Here is a 13,178-nt window from a genome sequence, read left to right on the forward strand (position 1 = left end):
ATGTTGGCCTTCATAGCGAGGGGATTTGAGTACAGGGGCAGGGATGTGTTGCTACAATTGTACAGGGCCTTGGTGAGGCCACACCTGGAGTATTGTGTACAGTTTTGGTCTCCTAACTTGAGGAAGGACATTCTTGCTATTGAGGGAGTGCAGCGAAGATTCACCAGACTGATTCCCGGGATGGTGGGACTGACCTATCAAGAAAGATTGGATCAACTGGGCTTGTATTCACTGGAGTTCAGAAGAATGAGAGGGGACCTCATAGAAACGTTTAAAATACTGACGGGTTTAGACAGGTTAGATGCAGGAAGAATGTTCCTAATGTTGGGGAAGTCCAGAACCAGGGGTCACAGTCTAAGGATAAGGGGTAAGCCATTTAGGACCGAGATGAGGAGAAACTTCTTCACCCAGAGAGTGGTGAACCTGTGGAATTCTCTACCACAGAAAGTTGTTGAGGCCAATTCACTAAATATATTCAAAAGGGAGTTAGATGAAGTCCTTACTACTCGGGGGATCAAGGGGTATGGCGAGAAAGCAGGAAGTGGGTACTGAAGTTGCATGTTCAGCCATGAACTAATTGAATGGCGGTGCAGGCTAGAGGGGCTGAATGGCCTACTCCTGCACCTATTTTCTATGTTTCTATGTTTACGGTGATTGGTGAAAGCACCAGAGGGGAGATGAGTGGTTTTTTTACGCAGCGAGTGTTTGTGATCGGCAATGCGCTGGCTGAAAGGGCGGTGGGAGCAGATTCAATAGTAACTTTCAAATGGGAATTGGATAAATAGTTGAAAAGCAAAAGATTGGCAGGGCTGTGGGGAAAGAGCGGGGGGAGCGGGACTGATTGGATCGCTCTGTCACAGAGCCGGCACAGCCTCGATGGGCTGAATGGCCTCCTGTGCTGTATGATTCTAAGATACTGGGTTAATTGGCATGATGGGAATTCCAGCCGCTGGCTAGCTGTAAGTGGGTCAGTGCAGGGATCCCCGGCCAGAGTGTGGTGGGTGGGAGAGGCAGATTGAGCTGGGGGATGTGGAGGTGTAGAGAAGCTTGTAGCTTCTGCCAGCCTCGCTGGACTGAGCTGCCAAACAGAGGTGAGAAACCGCGGAGCAGCAGAGGCTGGAATATCGAGGGGACAACCGTGCTGGACAGCTGGTGCCAAATGTTTGCCTACACAATCCAAAGTACCATTTTTTTGTTGTGTGGCAAGATATTTATTATCTTGAAGACATCTCTCTAATCCGATCATCCATGCCTTGAGAGTAGTGCAGTTAGTACAATCCAGAGTTTGAATCTCACCGGGACTAGTTGTGAAATTGAATTCAATAAATCTGGTCAATGTTGCGGCCAGCACCAGAAAAAGTCACCGCGAAAACTGTCGGATTGTTGTAAAACCCCAATTGGTTCACTGATGCCCTTAATTCTGCTGTCCTTACCCGGTCTGGCCTGCAGATGTACCCGCTGCCCTCGTCCTTCTAGGTGGCAACGGTCGCGGGTTTGGGAGGTACGGCCGAAGAAACCTTGGCGAGTTGCTGCAGTGCATCTCTTGGTCGGTTCTAAATAAGGGGGAGAGCTGTGGTTCCATTAATGGATTTGGGCCTGTCCACTGTGCAATGAGTACAGGCCAACAGGGCCCGTGTGTGCTGGGTTAGAAGGGATGGTGTATTCATCTTCCGTGCCTATGGGCTACATGGGGGTGGGGGGCGGCTAGGTTTTATGGCCAAGGTTCTTGCTCCAGTGACCCCCACACTGAGAGGTTTGCGTCTCAGGGCCTTGGGAAGGGTTGGGTTTGCGTGTGGTTCCCTCCACAGTTGAGTAGCCTGACAACGGTCACCTGGGATGGAGGACGGTCGGTACCTGTGCAGCTGTATTCTATCTCTTCTCTTCTCTTACCGCCTCCCCCCCCCCCCCCCCAGCCCACAAAATCACCCCCCATGGGGAACGAGGGGAGGAAAGTTCCTGGGATTTTCCCCATCCACTTCTGCTTACTCTCTCTCTCTTTCTTCCCCTTCAGCAATATTACGTCCTGTTGATTATCACCGATGGCGAGATAACTGATTTGGACCAGACGAGGAATGCAATTGTTGAATCCTCCAAGTTGCCGATGTCCATCATCATCGTGGGTGTCGGTGGGGCGGATTTCAAGGCCATGGAGGTTCTGGATGGTGATGATGGGGTGCTGAAGTCGCTGACTGGTGAACCTGTTGCCCGAGACATTGTGCAGTTTGTGCCTTTCAGGCAGTTTCAGAACGTAAGTACAGCCTTGATGGTGGGGAAGCGTTTAGAAACCATAATCAGGGACAAAATTAACAGTCACTTGGACAAGTGTGAATTAATTAAGTAAATCCAGTACAGATTTGTTAAAGGCAAATCATGTTTAACTAACTTGATTGAGTTTTTTTGATGAGGCGTACATGAACTTCCAAAAGGCGTTCGACAAAGTGCCTCAGAATAAGCTTGACAGTGGCAGCATGGATACGGGATTGGCTCAATGACAGGAAACAGAGAGTAGTGGTGAATGGTTGTTTTTCGGACCGGAGGAAGGTATACAGTGGTGTTCCCCAAGGGTCGGTTCTAGGACCACTGCTTTTCTTGATATATATTAATGACTTGGATGTGGGTGTACAGGGCACAATTTCAAAATCTGCAGATGACACAAAACTTGGAAGTATAGTGAACAGTGAGGGGGAGAGTGATCGACTTCAGGAGGACACAGACAGGCTGGTGGAATGGGCGGGCACGGGGCAGATGGAATTTAACGCAGAAAAGTGTGAAGTGAAGTGAACATTTTGGTAGAAAAAAGGGGGACAGGCAATATAAACTAAAGGGTACAATCCTAAAGGGGGTGCATGAACAGAGAGACCCTGGGGGTATATGGGCACATATCGTTGAAGGGGGCAGTGCAGGTTGAGAAACGATTAAAAAGCTTATGGAATCCTGGGCTTCATCAATAGAGACATGGAGTACAAAAGTTTGGAAATTATGATGAACCTGTATAAAACGCTGGTTCGTCTTCAACTGGAGTATTGTGTCCAATTCTGGGCACCACACTTTAGGAAGGATGTGAAGGCCTCAGAGAGGGAGCAGAAACGATTTACGAGAATGATTCCAGGGATGAGGGACTTCAGTTATGTGAATAGACTGGAGAAGCTGGGGCTGTTCTCCTTAGAGCAGAGAAGGTTAAGAGGAGATTTGATTGACGTGTTCCAAATCATAAGTGGTCTGGACAGAGTAGATAGAGAAACTGTTCCCATTGACAGAATGGTTGAGAACCAGAGGACACGGATTTAAGGTGATTGGCAAAAGAACCAAAGGCGACATAAGAGAGAACTTTTTTACGCAGCGAGTGGTTAGGATCTGGAATACGCTGCCTGAGAGTGAGGTGGAGGCAGACTCAATCATGGCTTTCAAAAGGGAGTTGGATAAGTACCTGAAGGAAAAAAATGTGCAGGGCTCCGGGGAAAGGGCGGGGGAGTTGGACTGTCTGAGGTGCTCTCGCAGAGAGCTGGCATGGGCTCGACGGGCCGAATGGCCTTCCGTGCTGTAACCATTCTATGATTCTATGACAGACTTGGAGGTACAGTGTAGGCACAGCTTCTGTCTGCCCCCCAGACCAGTGCCATGTGCCATGTAGCGCTCCCTTGGCATTAATCTATCCGTATGCCTGAACTCCACTCACCTCGTCTTTTGCTGTTAGCTGTGGCTCAGTGGGTAGCATGCTCGCCTCCGGGTCAGAAGGTTGTGGGTTCAAGTCCCACTCCAGGGATGTGAGCACAGTATCCAGGCTCTCTCTTAAAACACTTTCTGATGAGACTTTAAACCAAGGCCCTGTCTGCCCCCTCAGGTGGATGTAAAAGATCCCATGGCACTATTTTGAAGAAGAACAGGGGAATTCTCCCCGGTGTCCTGGGCCAATATTTAACCCTCAACCATCATTACTAAAAGCAGATTATCTGATCATTATCACATTGCTGTTTATGGGAGCTTGCTGTGCGCCAATTGGCTGCTGCGTTTTCCCCCACTACAACAGTGACGACACTTCATTGGCTGTGAAGCACTTTGAGATGTTGTGAAAGGCGCTATCGAAATGCAAGTCTTTTCACTGACTGTACTTGCATTGAGTCCACAGAGGTGATTCCTCTTCTGGGTGTGTTGGCAGAACTTCCATTGCTGGTCTGAGCAGACTTACCGTGGACATTCCCCCGGGGTAAGGTGGTGAGAGGATCAGCCAAGGCTGAGCACTGTCCAGCAGCACTGCTTAACAATGTACTTGAATGGGTGTCCGATTAGGTCAGCATTAGGCTTGGCTGAGCATCCCTGTGTTGTAACACAGGAACAGGAGGAGGCCTCTCAGCCCCTTGAGCCTATTCCGCCATTCAGTGAGATCAGCCATGATCTGTACTCGTAACAATCGATCAATTTCGATCTTGAAAATTTCAATTCCCCCCCCCCCCCCCCCCCCCCCCCCCACAACATCCACAGCCTGATGGAGACTTCAGGCAGCTGATGTGTTTGGCGTGACATCAGACCAACCTCTGCTACAATAGCTTGGTTCATTCAGCTGGATTCGCTGTCACCGTTTAAACTACGATACAACTGTAGGTAGAATCTTCAGCACAGAAACAGGCCATTCGCCCAGATGGTCTGTGCTGGTGTTTCTGCTCCACACGAGCTTGCTAGCATTCTCATTTACCACTTCCCACCCTGCCCCCATATCGCCCTATCCCCACTCCCCCAATGCCATCTGCTCCAACCACTCCACATGGCAGGGAGTTCCATATTCCCACCACTTTGTGTAAAGTAGTTCCTTCTAAATTCTTTATTCGATGTGTTGGTGGCTCGTTTATATTTATGTCTATTTGTTCTGGTCTTGCCCACAGGTCTCGTAAACAGCTTTGTTGCTTTTGTAATATACCTGCCTTGTTCACCGGCCTAGCTGGCCTCCCACATTCTACCCTACATAAACTAGAGGTGATCCAAACCTCAGCTGCCCGTGTCCTGACTCGCACCGAGTCCAGCTCACCCATCACCCCTGTGCTCACTGACCTACATTGGCTTCTGGTTAAGCAACATCTCGATTTCAAAATTCTCATCGTTGTTTTCAAATCCCTCCATGGCCTCGCCCCTCCCTATCTCTCTAATCTCCCCCAGCCCCACAACCCCCCGAGATGTCTGCGCTCCTCTAATTCTTCCCTTCTGAGCATCCCTGATTATAATCGCTCAACCATTGATGGCTGTGCCTTCAGCTGCTTGGACCCCAAGCCCTGGAACTCCCTCCCTAAACCTCTCCGCCTCTCTTTCCTCCTTCAAGACACTCCTTAAAACCTACCTCTGACCAAGCACTGCCCTAATTTCTACTTGTGTGGCTCAGTGTCAAATTTTTATTGCATAATACTCCTGTGAAGTGCCTTGGGACTTTTCACTATGTTAAAGGCGCTATATAAATACAGGTTGTTGTCTAACACATCACTGAACCTGACAGTCCTTTGTTGTATGTGTTTGTGTGGGGATTGCCAAGGTGCTGTGTAAAAGCCAGTGTTTCTTTCTGTTGATGGTAACAGAGTTGTACATGAAACTCTTTTAGAGTTTATCTGTAAAACAAAACATTAAACCGTGCCACCCGAACTGGGTGATAATGTTCCAAAAAGTTAGTTTGCAGGTGCAGCAGGTAATCAGGAAGGCGAATGGAATGTTGGCCTTCATTGCGAGAGGGATGGAGTACAAAAGCAGGGAGGTCCTGCTGCAACTGTACAGGGTATTGGTAAGGCCGCACCTGGAGTACTGCGTGCAGTTTTGGTCACCTTACTTAAGGAAGGATATACTGGCTTTGGAGGGGGTACAGAGACAATTCACTAGGTTGATTCCGGAGATGAGGGGATTACCTTATGATGATAGATTGAGTAGACTGGGTCTTTACTCGTTGGAGTTCAGAAGGATGAGGTGTGATCTTATAGATACATTTAAAATAATGAAAGGGATAGACAAGATAGAGGCAGAGAGGTTGTTTCCACTGGTCGGGGAGACTAGAACTAGGGGGCACAGCCTCAAAATACGGGGGAGCCAATTTAAAACCGAGTTGAGAAGGAATTTCTTCTCCCAGAGGGTTGTGAATCTGTGGAATTCTCTGCCCAAGGAAGCAGTTGAGGCTAGCTCATTGAATGTATTCAAGTCACAGAAAGATTTTTAACCAATCAGGGAATTAAGGGTTACGGGGAGCGGGCGGGTAAGTGGAGCTGAGTCCACGGCCAGATCAGCCATGATCTTGTTGAATGGCGGAGCAGGCTCAAGGGGCTAGATGGCCTACTCCTGTTCCTAATTCTTATGTTCTTATGAGTTTTTAATCCTTCTCTTTCTCAGGCTCCGAGGGAAGCCCTGGCCCAGACTGTTCTGGCTGAGGTGCCGAAGCAGTTGGTGTCTTACTTCAGGATGAGGAACCTGGCCCCGGTGAATCCCCCGAACCCGACCCAATAACCACGCTCAGGCGTGTAGGTGCACTGCGCTCGGTATAACCCTGATCCCCTTCCCCGACCCAGTAACCACGCTCGGGTGTGTAGGTGCACTGCGTATAACCGTGATCCCCTTTCCCAAACCCGACCCACTAACCACGCTCAGGCATGTAGGTGCACTGCACTCGGTATACCCGTGACTCCCTACTCAGACCCAGTAACCATGCTCAGGCATGTAGGTGCACTGCGCTTGCTATAACCGTGACCCCCTTCCCCTGTGCACACACCCACACACGCCTGCTGATGGTGACTAGGATACGGATGATTCCACATGCTGGCCTGCATGGACCGGGGTCAGCCTCTCCCGTGGTGACTGACGCACACGCAAGCAGTTCCAGCATCCCCAACATTCGCGAGTTACAGAGGGCTTTTTTTGTAAATGCTTGACCTTAACGTGGAAAGTACAAAATTTAATTTTCCGTATCGATCTCCCGTGTGACCCGCAATCACCAGAGCAAGTTTAAATGCTTGGGTCCGGCCGGGGGACAGTCCTGGGGGGACTCGCCAGTGTTGGCAATGCTAACCACAGGGACTTAACTACTAACCCAACTTAGCAGACTTAAAATCATCATCTTTTACTGCCCAGTTATGGTGGGGTTAAACATTGGCTGAGTTCTCAGTGGGAGCTGTTAGAAGATTGGCATGCTTCGATCTGATCTGTCTGAAAATATTCCTTGATTTCAGAGAGGTTTGGTTTGGATCATGAGCTCAGCATGTTCACCGGCTTTTACACTGTTTAACGGGACCGCGCGTTGAGAGGGACAGAACAAAGCGCAGCTTCCAGGTACATTGGCCAGGAGTGCGCTGACAGCACTCTGTCTGCGGATTCTCTGGTCAATAGCGGGGTTGATTGGGGTCTAACCCAGGCTGGGCTGTGCTGTTGGAAGCTCCATCTCCCACTGTTCACGGACCCTCGATTGTTCGCATCATTGCGAATCTGTTCAAAACGGGAACAGTGTCTCACACACTCTAAAGCAAAGTATGCACGCGCTGAGCTGATTGTGTGGCTCTGACCCTGGACAAGGCAAGCACCAAGCATCTCGTCCGCACCCGATATCACCGATTAGACACCGTGCACGCGATTGACTCTCACTGTTTGCTGAATCCTCTGCTGCCTTGCACACCGGACTTCCAAAGCTTTATTCGCCGGTGGTGCATGCACTTTATATAACCGTGCCTGTTACAGTGTGCTACTTGTATCTATGCATTGCAACCCGTTCATTCTCAATGGTAGTCACCTTTAGAATGCGTTACTCTATTGTGTGTTACCGCAAGCAGTGAATGATTGTATTAAGATGTTGCCATCTGTGACCATCTTACTGCTTATAACTTGGATTTAATTTGTTCCAGCTTGCAAACCCTTTATTGACCATTCACCCCGGCTTGTTTTATACTTATTCTCGCTGCACTGCCTGTTTAGTGTACTTTGGCCCCCTCAGCCTGCGGGCACTGGCAAATGTTGTGTGTGTTGGCAGGTTGAGGGTTCAGAAATTCCACAACGTACCTTGTGATTGAAGGGGACAAAAGCCATCTTTTTCTTCCCTCGAAATGTCTATCAGCACTTTGGCTTTGAATTCTCAGCTATGTTTTTATACTTTACGCAACTTTAAAATGCAAAAAAGGTCATTTTCTGCTGAAGAAAAGTGGGGTGGGGGTGGAAGCAGAGATGTGATGGGATCCTGATTTGCTGAAATGAAAAGCCCCCCCTCTTCTGGTTGAATTATTTGAATGTTTCCCATTAGATTGTCCCCAGGACGGCTCCACCCTCGTACCCTGGAGTGCTTGAGCCTCCTCCCACTGCTCCCCCCTATCGGGAAGCATCAGGCGACACAGCTCCTTCACACCCCCCTCTCCCTTGCCCCACTCCCCCAACACAGTATTACTCTAGTGAATGACACTAGCCCACTACTGTAATAGCAAAACTGCACAGCCAACACATCCATGGGTGAATAAACTGAAACGTTTCCTGGTGACAGTCTGCAGATTAAATGCCAGTCACCCCACAGCGATTACTCCAACATTTCCCCAAGGAACTGTAGCATTGAGTCTCTGCTGCCAGTCAGGGGCTAGAGGAATGCAGCAAGAATAATCCTAAATGCACAAAAACTCCCAAAGTTCAACACACAGCATTCACTAAATAACTGATCTCCTCTTTGGAGAAGCGCATGAGCTGCTAGTATATAATCCACCCCCCCATCCCTCTTCTCCTTTCTTTTCCCCCCTCCCCCTCCTGTTCCCGCCCCCATCCCTCTCCTCCTCCTCCTCCTCCTCCTCCTCCTCCTCCTCCCCTGGGCCCCCCTCCCCCTCCTGTTCCCCCGGGCCTCTCCCCCACCCCCCTGGATCCCACTCCTGTTCCCCGGGGTCCCTATCTGGTTTGCTCGCTGCCCTTTCACAACTCCTGTATTTTCACAGTGAAGTCAGGCTCTCCGGTCTGTTGCAAACACACTTCCAGCATATTAATGATGCACTTTGAAAATGGCTGCTCGCCTTTACAGATTTGACAATCCACAAATTGTATTTTTTGATGAAATGTTTCTGCCCTTTTACACCACAATGGGATGTGGTGTTGGTTTACAGTGGGGCAAAGGGGCACACCCCACTGATGGTCATGCAGCCACATCACATTTGTTCTTTTTGAAGTAACCTATATGAATAGTTCCTCTCTGCAACTTATCATTGTGGCTACGGGTTTGGCACTGACTGTGGCCGAGCGTAGAACATCCTGACAAATATTTACTTACTATCAGCGTATGTAGTTATTGGGATGTGGGTAGCGGTTAATGTTTAAACCCTTGCACTGCACTAATTAGCTGGGAGTAAAGCTGTGGGTGTGTGATGGTGCACAAACCCCCTGCCGCTGGATCACGCAGTATCCCTTCAGCGATGGCCCAAGCCCTGGCACCTGCTGCAATCCTCCGTCAGTCCCTGCCCCACACACGGGCTCCGACTGCTCTCCGACCCAATTCCAGTCGCCTGCGACTGACGGTGTGAAGGTTCCGCTGCTGCCAGCCTCATGGAGACCTCACTGCCTGTCGGGGACAGTGGTAGCTCATGGTGCTCTCCCCCACTGCTGTCTGTGGGAGGTGTCACTGATCCATCAGCCTGTGCTCACAACTCTGAGTACACTTTGTGCCAAACCAGTTTATCCACGTTCAGTCTCGCAACATTTGATTCCTTGTGAACCTGCCAAATCACGCTTGGTTTGAGTTAAATAGTCACCTATTTTGCCCTTAAATATTCATTCATAAAATTCCAAACAGTGTCATGTGTTAAATGTGATCTGTCTCCCTCTTTCAGACCTTCAATCTCTGTTTATTTAAGGAATGGGAGGCGAGGATTATTTCACATAGTTATTCAATTGTTGGTCTTCCCCTTCCCGCTTCTTCCTCCTCCCCCTTCCCGCTTCTTCCTCCTCCCCCTTCCCGCTTCTTCCTCCTCCCCCTTCCCGCTTCTTCCTCCTCCCCCTTCCCGCTTCTTCCTCCTCCCCCATCCCGCTTCTTCCTCCTCCTCCTCCCCACCCCCTTCCTTTCATTCCTTTTCCAAACGGATGGAACCAGGCAGTCCCATTGAGACCAAACGTTGAGTCAAAGCAAATGGCCTTTAGTAGAACCTGACCAGTTACTGTTTAAATACAACTGTTTTTACTATGATTATGGGTTTCGAATAAATAATTATAAATCTCTCATTGTGTGTGTGTGTGTGTATGAATCATTGGCTAATGAGGTTGGGGCAGAGAATATGTCCACAATTTGCTGCTCCATGATTGGTCGAAGTTACAGTGCAGCGACTCACTGAGCCAGTTTTTTCCAGACCCAGAAGCCTGGCTGGTGCAGGTTTGTGTTTTATGCCTGATATTCTGCTCTGGTTCAGTCACTGATCATTCCTGTCACAGGCCCTGCCATCCACAGCCAGTCTTTACCTGGGCAATATTTAGCTGAAGAACTGAGTGAGCCTGTGGCACTACTCCTTGTGCGTCTCTGCACCTTGCCGTGTTGGATCAGATTGAGTATACTTGTGCTGCAAACTGTCTTTACAGTAGTTTACCAGCTTTGTTACCCTTCACAATATAGCGAAACAATAAGCACGCACCCTGAGCTTCTGCGATCTCAGGAAACGGTAGCACACGTCACATGTGGAAAGATACTACCATGGGACCTACCCCGGGCTGTACTGTGACGGACGTGGCCCAGGCTTAGAATGTAGAGCACAGAAACAGGCCATTGGGCCCCCCCGCTCCGTGCCGGGGTTTATGCTCCACACCAGTCCCCTCCCACCCCTCTCCATCTCACCCCATCACCATATCCCTCTATTCCTTTCTCCCTCATGTGTTTATCCAACCTCCCCTTAAATACATCGATACTATTCACCTCAACCACTCCCTGTGGCAACACTACATATATCCATAATGGGGAAAAGAACATAAGTTAGGAGCAGGAGTCGGCCATTCAATGAGATCATGGCTGATCTACCTCAACTCCACAATGCTACACTATCACCATATCCCTTGATTCCCTTAGTGTCCAAAAATCTATCTATATCCATCTTGAATATGCTCAACGATTAAGCCTCCACAGCTCTCTGGGGCAGAGAATTCCAAAGATTCACCATCCTCTGAGTGAAGAAGTTTCTCATCTCAGTCCTAAATGGCCATCCCCTTATTCTGAGACTCTGACCCCTGGTTCTAGACCCCTCCCCCCCAGCCAGGGGAAAACATTCTCCCTGCATCTACTCTGTCGAGCCCTGTAAGAATTGTGCGTCACAGAGCTGCTAATCAAAGTCACCACCTCGGGTGTTTGATTCTTTGACCTATGCCAGGTAACTTGCCCGATCCTGTGTGAGATCTGTTGAGGATATGTCACAACAAAAGACGTATTACTTTAATTACAGCGATTAGTTGCCAAGTGCTCTCAATACTTGTGCTGGCTCTCGATTAATCCATGGCATTATTTGACAGACCATCGGGTCTGCTTTGACAATATTAGCATGTTAATCTCTGACACAAACCAAAACTCTCATGCCGATCAATTCAGCCTGCCTGGGCACCCCCCTGGGCGGACCGACGGACCCCCGCACCCCCGGACGGGCGGACCCCTGCGCCCTGGACAGGCCCCCCACACTCGACCTTACAGGGATGGACAATGCAAACCAGGGTAACCCTGTGTAAATACAAGTTGTTGACTCGCGCGTGACATAAGGAGAGAACTGGACATTTAACACGGCCTGGCCTGCCTGCGAACGAGGACAGATAAGTTGCTGTTTCAGGTGGGATGGTTACAGCACAGAATGAGGCCATTCGACCCGGCGTTTGAAGCAATGGAAAGCCCAACCCTGAGCTTGAAGCTGTCTCCATCTCGGATGCTGGCAGATTGATTTTTGCATTTCCAGCATTTTATGTTACTTCCACCGGTGAAATGTTCTGATTAATTGCCCCATGAGACGCGAACCTTCCCACTGCCAGTTTTGTAGGTGGGGCATGTCAAGATATTTCCCACCAGTACTTCCCCCAAGCCCCCCCAACAACTTGTATTTATATAGTGCCTTTAACCTATTAAAATGTCCCAACCCGCTTCACAGGAACATTTAACAAACAATGTGACACCGAGCCACTTGAGATATTAGGGCAGATGACCAAAAGCTTGATCGAAGAGGCAGAGACATAGACAGGCGGAAATGGACAGACACATGGCACATGAAATTTAATGCAGAAAAGTGTGAAGTGATATATTTTGGTAGAAAGAATGAGGAGAGGAAATATAAATTAAAAGTACAATCCTAAAGGGGGTGCATGAACAGAGACCTGGGTATATGTACACAAATCACTGAACGTGGCAGGGCAGGTTGAGAAAGTGGTTAAATAAGCATACGGGATCCTGGGCTTCATCAATAGAGGCACAGAGTATAAAAGTGTGGAAATTATGATGAACCTGTATAAAACACTGGTTCGGCCCCAACTGGAGTACTGTGTCCATTTTGGGCACCGCACTTTAGGAAGGATGTGAAGGCCTTAGAGAGGGAGCAGAAAAGATTTATGAGAGTGGTTCCAGGGATGAGGGACTTCGGTGACGTGGAGAAGCTGGGGTTGTTCCCCTTGGAGCAGAGAAGGGTGAGAGGAGATTTGATGGAGATGTTCAAAATCATGAGGGGTCTGGACAGAGTAGATCGAGAGAAACTGTTCCCATTGGTGGAGGGGTGGAGAACCAGAGGGCACAGGTTTAAGGTGATTGGCAGAAGAACCAAAGGCAACAAGGAGAAACATTTTTCCGCAGCGAGTGGTTAGGATCTGGAATGCGCTGCCTGAGAGGGTGGTGGAGGCAGACTCAATTTTACCTTTCAAAAGGGAGTTGGATAAGTACCTGAAGGAAAAAGATATGCAAGGCTACGGGGAAAGGGTGGGGAGTGGGACTGGCTGAGAGTTGGGATGGGCTGAATGGCTGCCTTCCGTGCTGTAACCATTCTATATTATATAAGGTAGGTTTTAAGGAGCGTCTTAAAGGAGAAGAGAGATTTAGGGAGGGAATTCCAGAGCTTAGGGCCCAGGCAGCTGAAGGCACGGCCACCACTGGTAGAGCAAAGAAAACCGGCGCTGTGCAAGAGGCCAGAGCTTGAGAAATGCAGAGACCTGGGAGGGGTGTTGGGCTGGAAGAGTTTGCAAATTACTGCACTGCCTTGGATTAT

At 49.2% G+C, this 13,178-nt stretch overlaps 1 protein-coding gene across 7 annotated transcripts in view; it reads left to right on the top strand.

Annotated features, from left to right (window-relative positions):
* Window positions 1-10,185, top strand: part of cpne1 (copine I) — a 124,098-nt gene extending 113,913 nt beyond the window's left edge. For all 7 annotated transcript variants that reach the window (XM_070896469.1, XM_070896470.1, XM_070896473.1 and 4 more), the window contains exons 15-16: window positions 2,012-2,248; window positions 6,355-10,185. In XM_070896469.1, the coding sequence (XP_070752570.1) occupies window positions 2,012-2,248; window positions 6,355-6,468 (351 nt within the window). In that variant the 3' untranslated portion in view covers window positions 6,469-10,185. The remainder of the gene's footprint in view (window positions 1-2,011; window positions 2,249-6,354) is intronic.
* Window positions 10,186-13,178: the final 2,993 nt, after the last annotated feature.

This window comes from Pristiophorus japonicus, chromosome 12 (genome assembly GCF_044704955.1).
Source record: "Pristiophorus japonicus isolate sPriJap1 chromosome 12, sPriJap1.hap1, whole genome shotgun sequence".
In the NCBI taxonomy this organism is placed as follows: Eukaryota; Metazoa; Chordata; class Chondrichthyes; family Pristiophoridae; genus Pristiophorus; species Pristiophorus japonicus.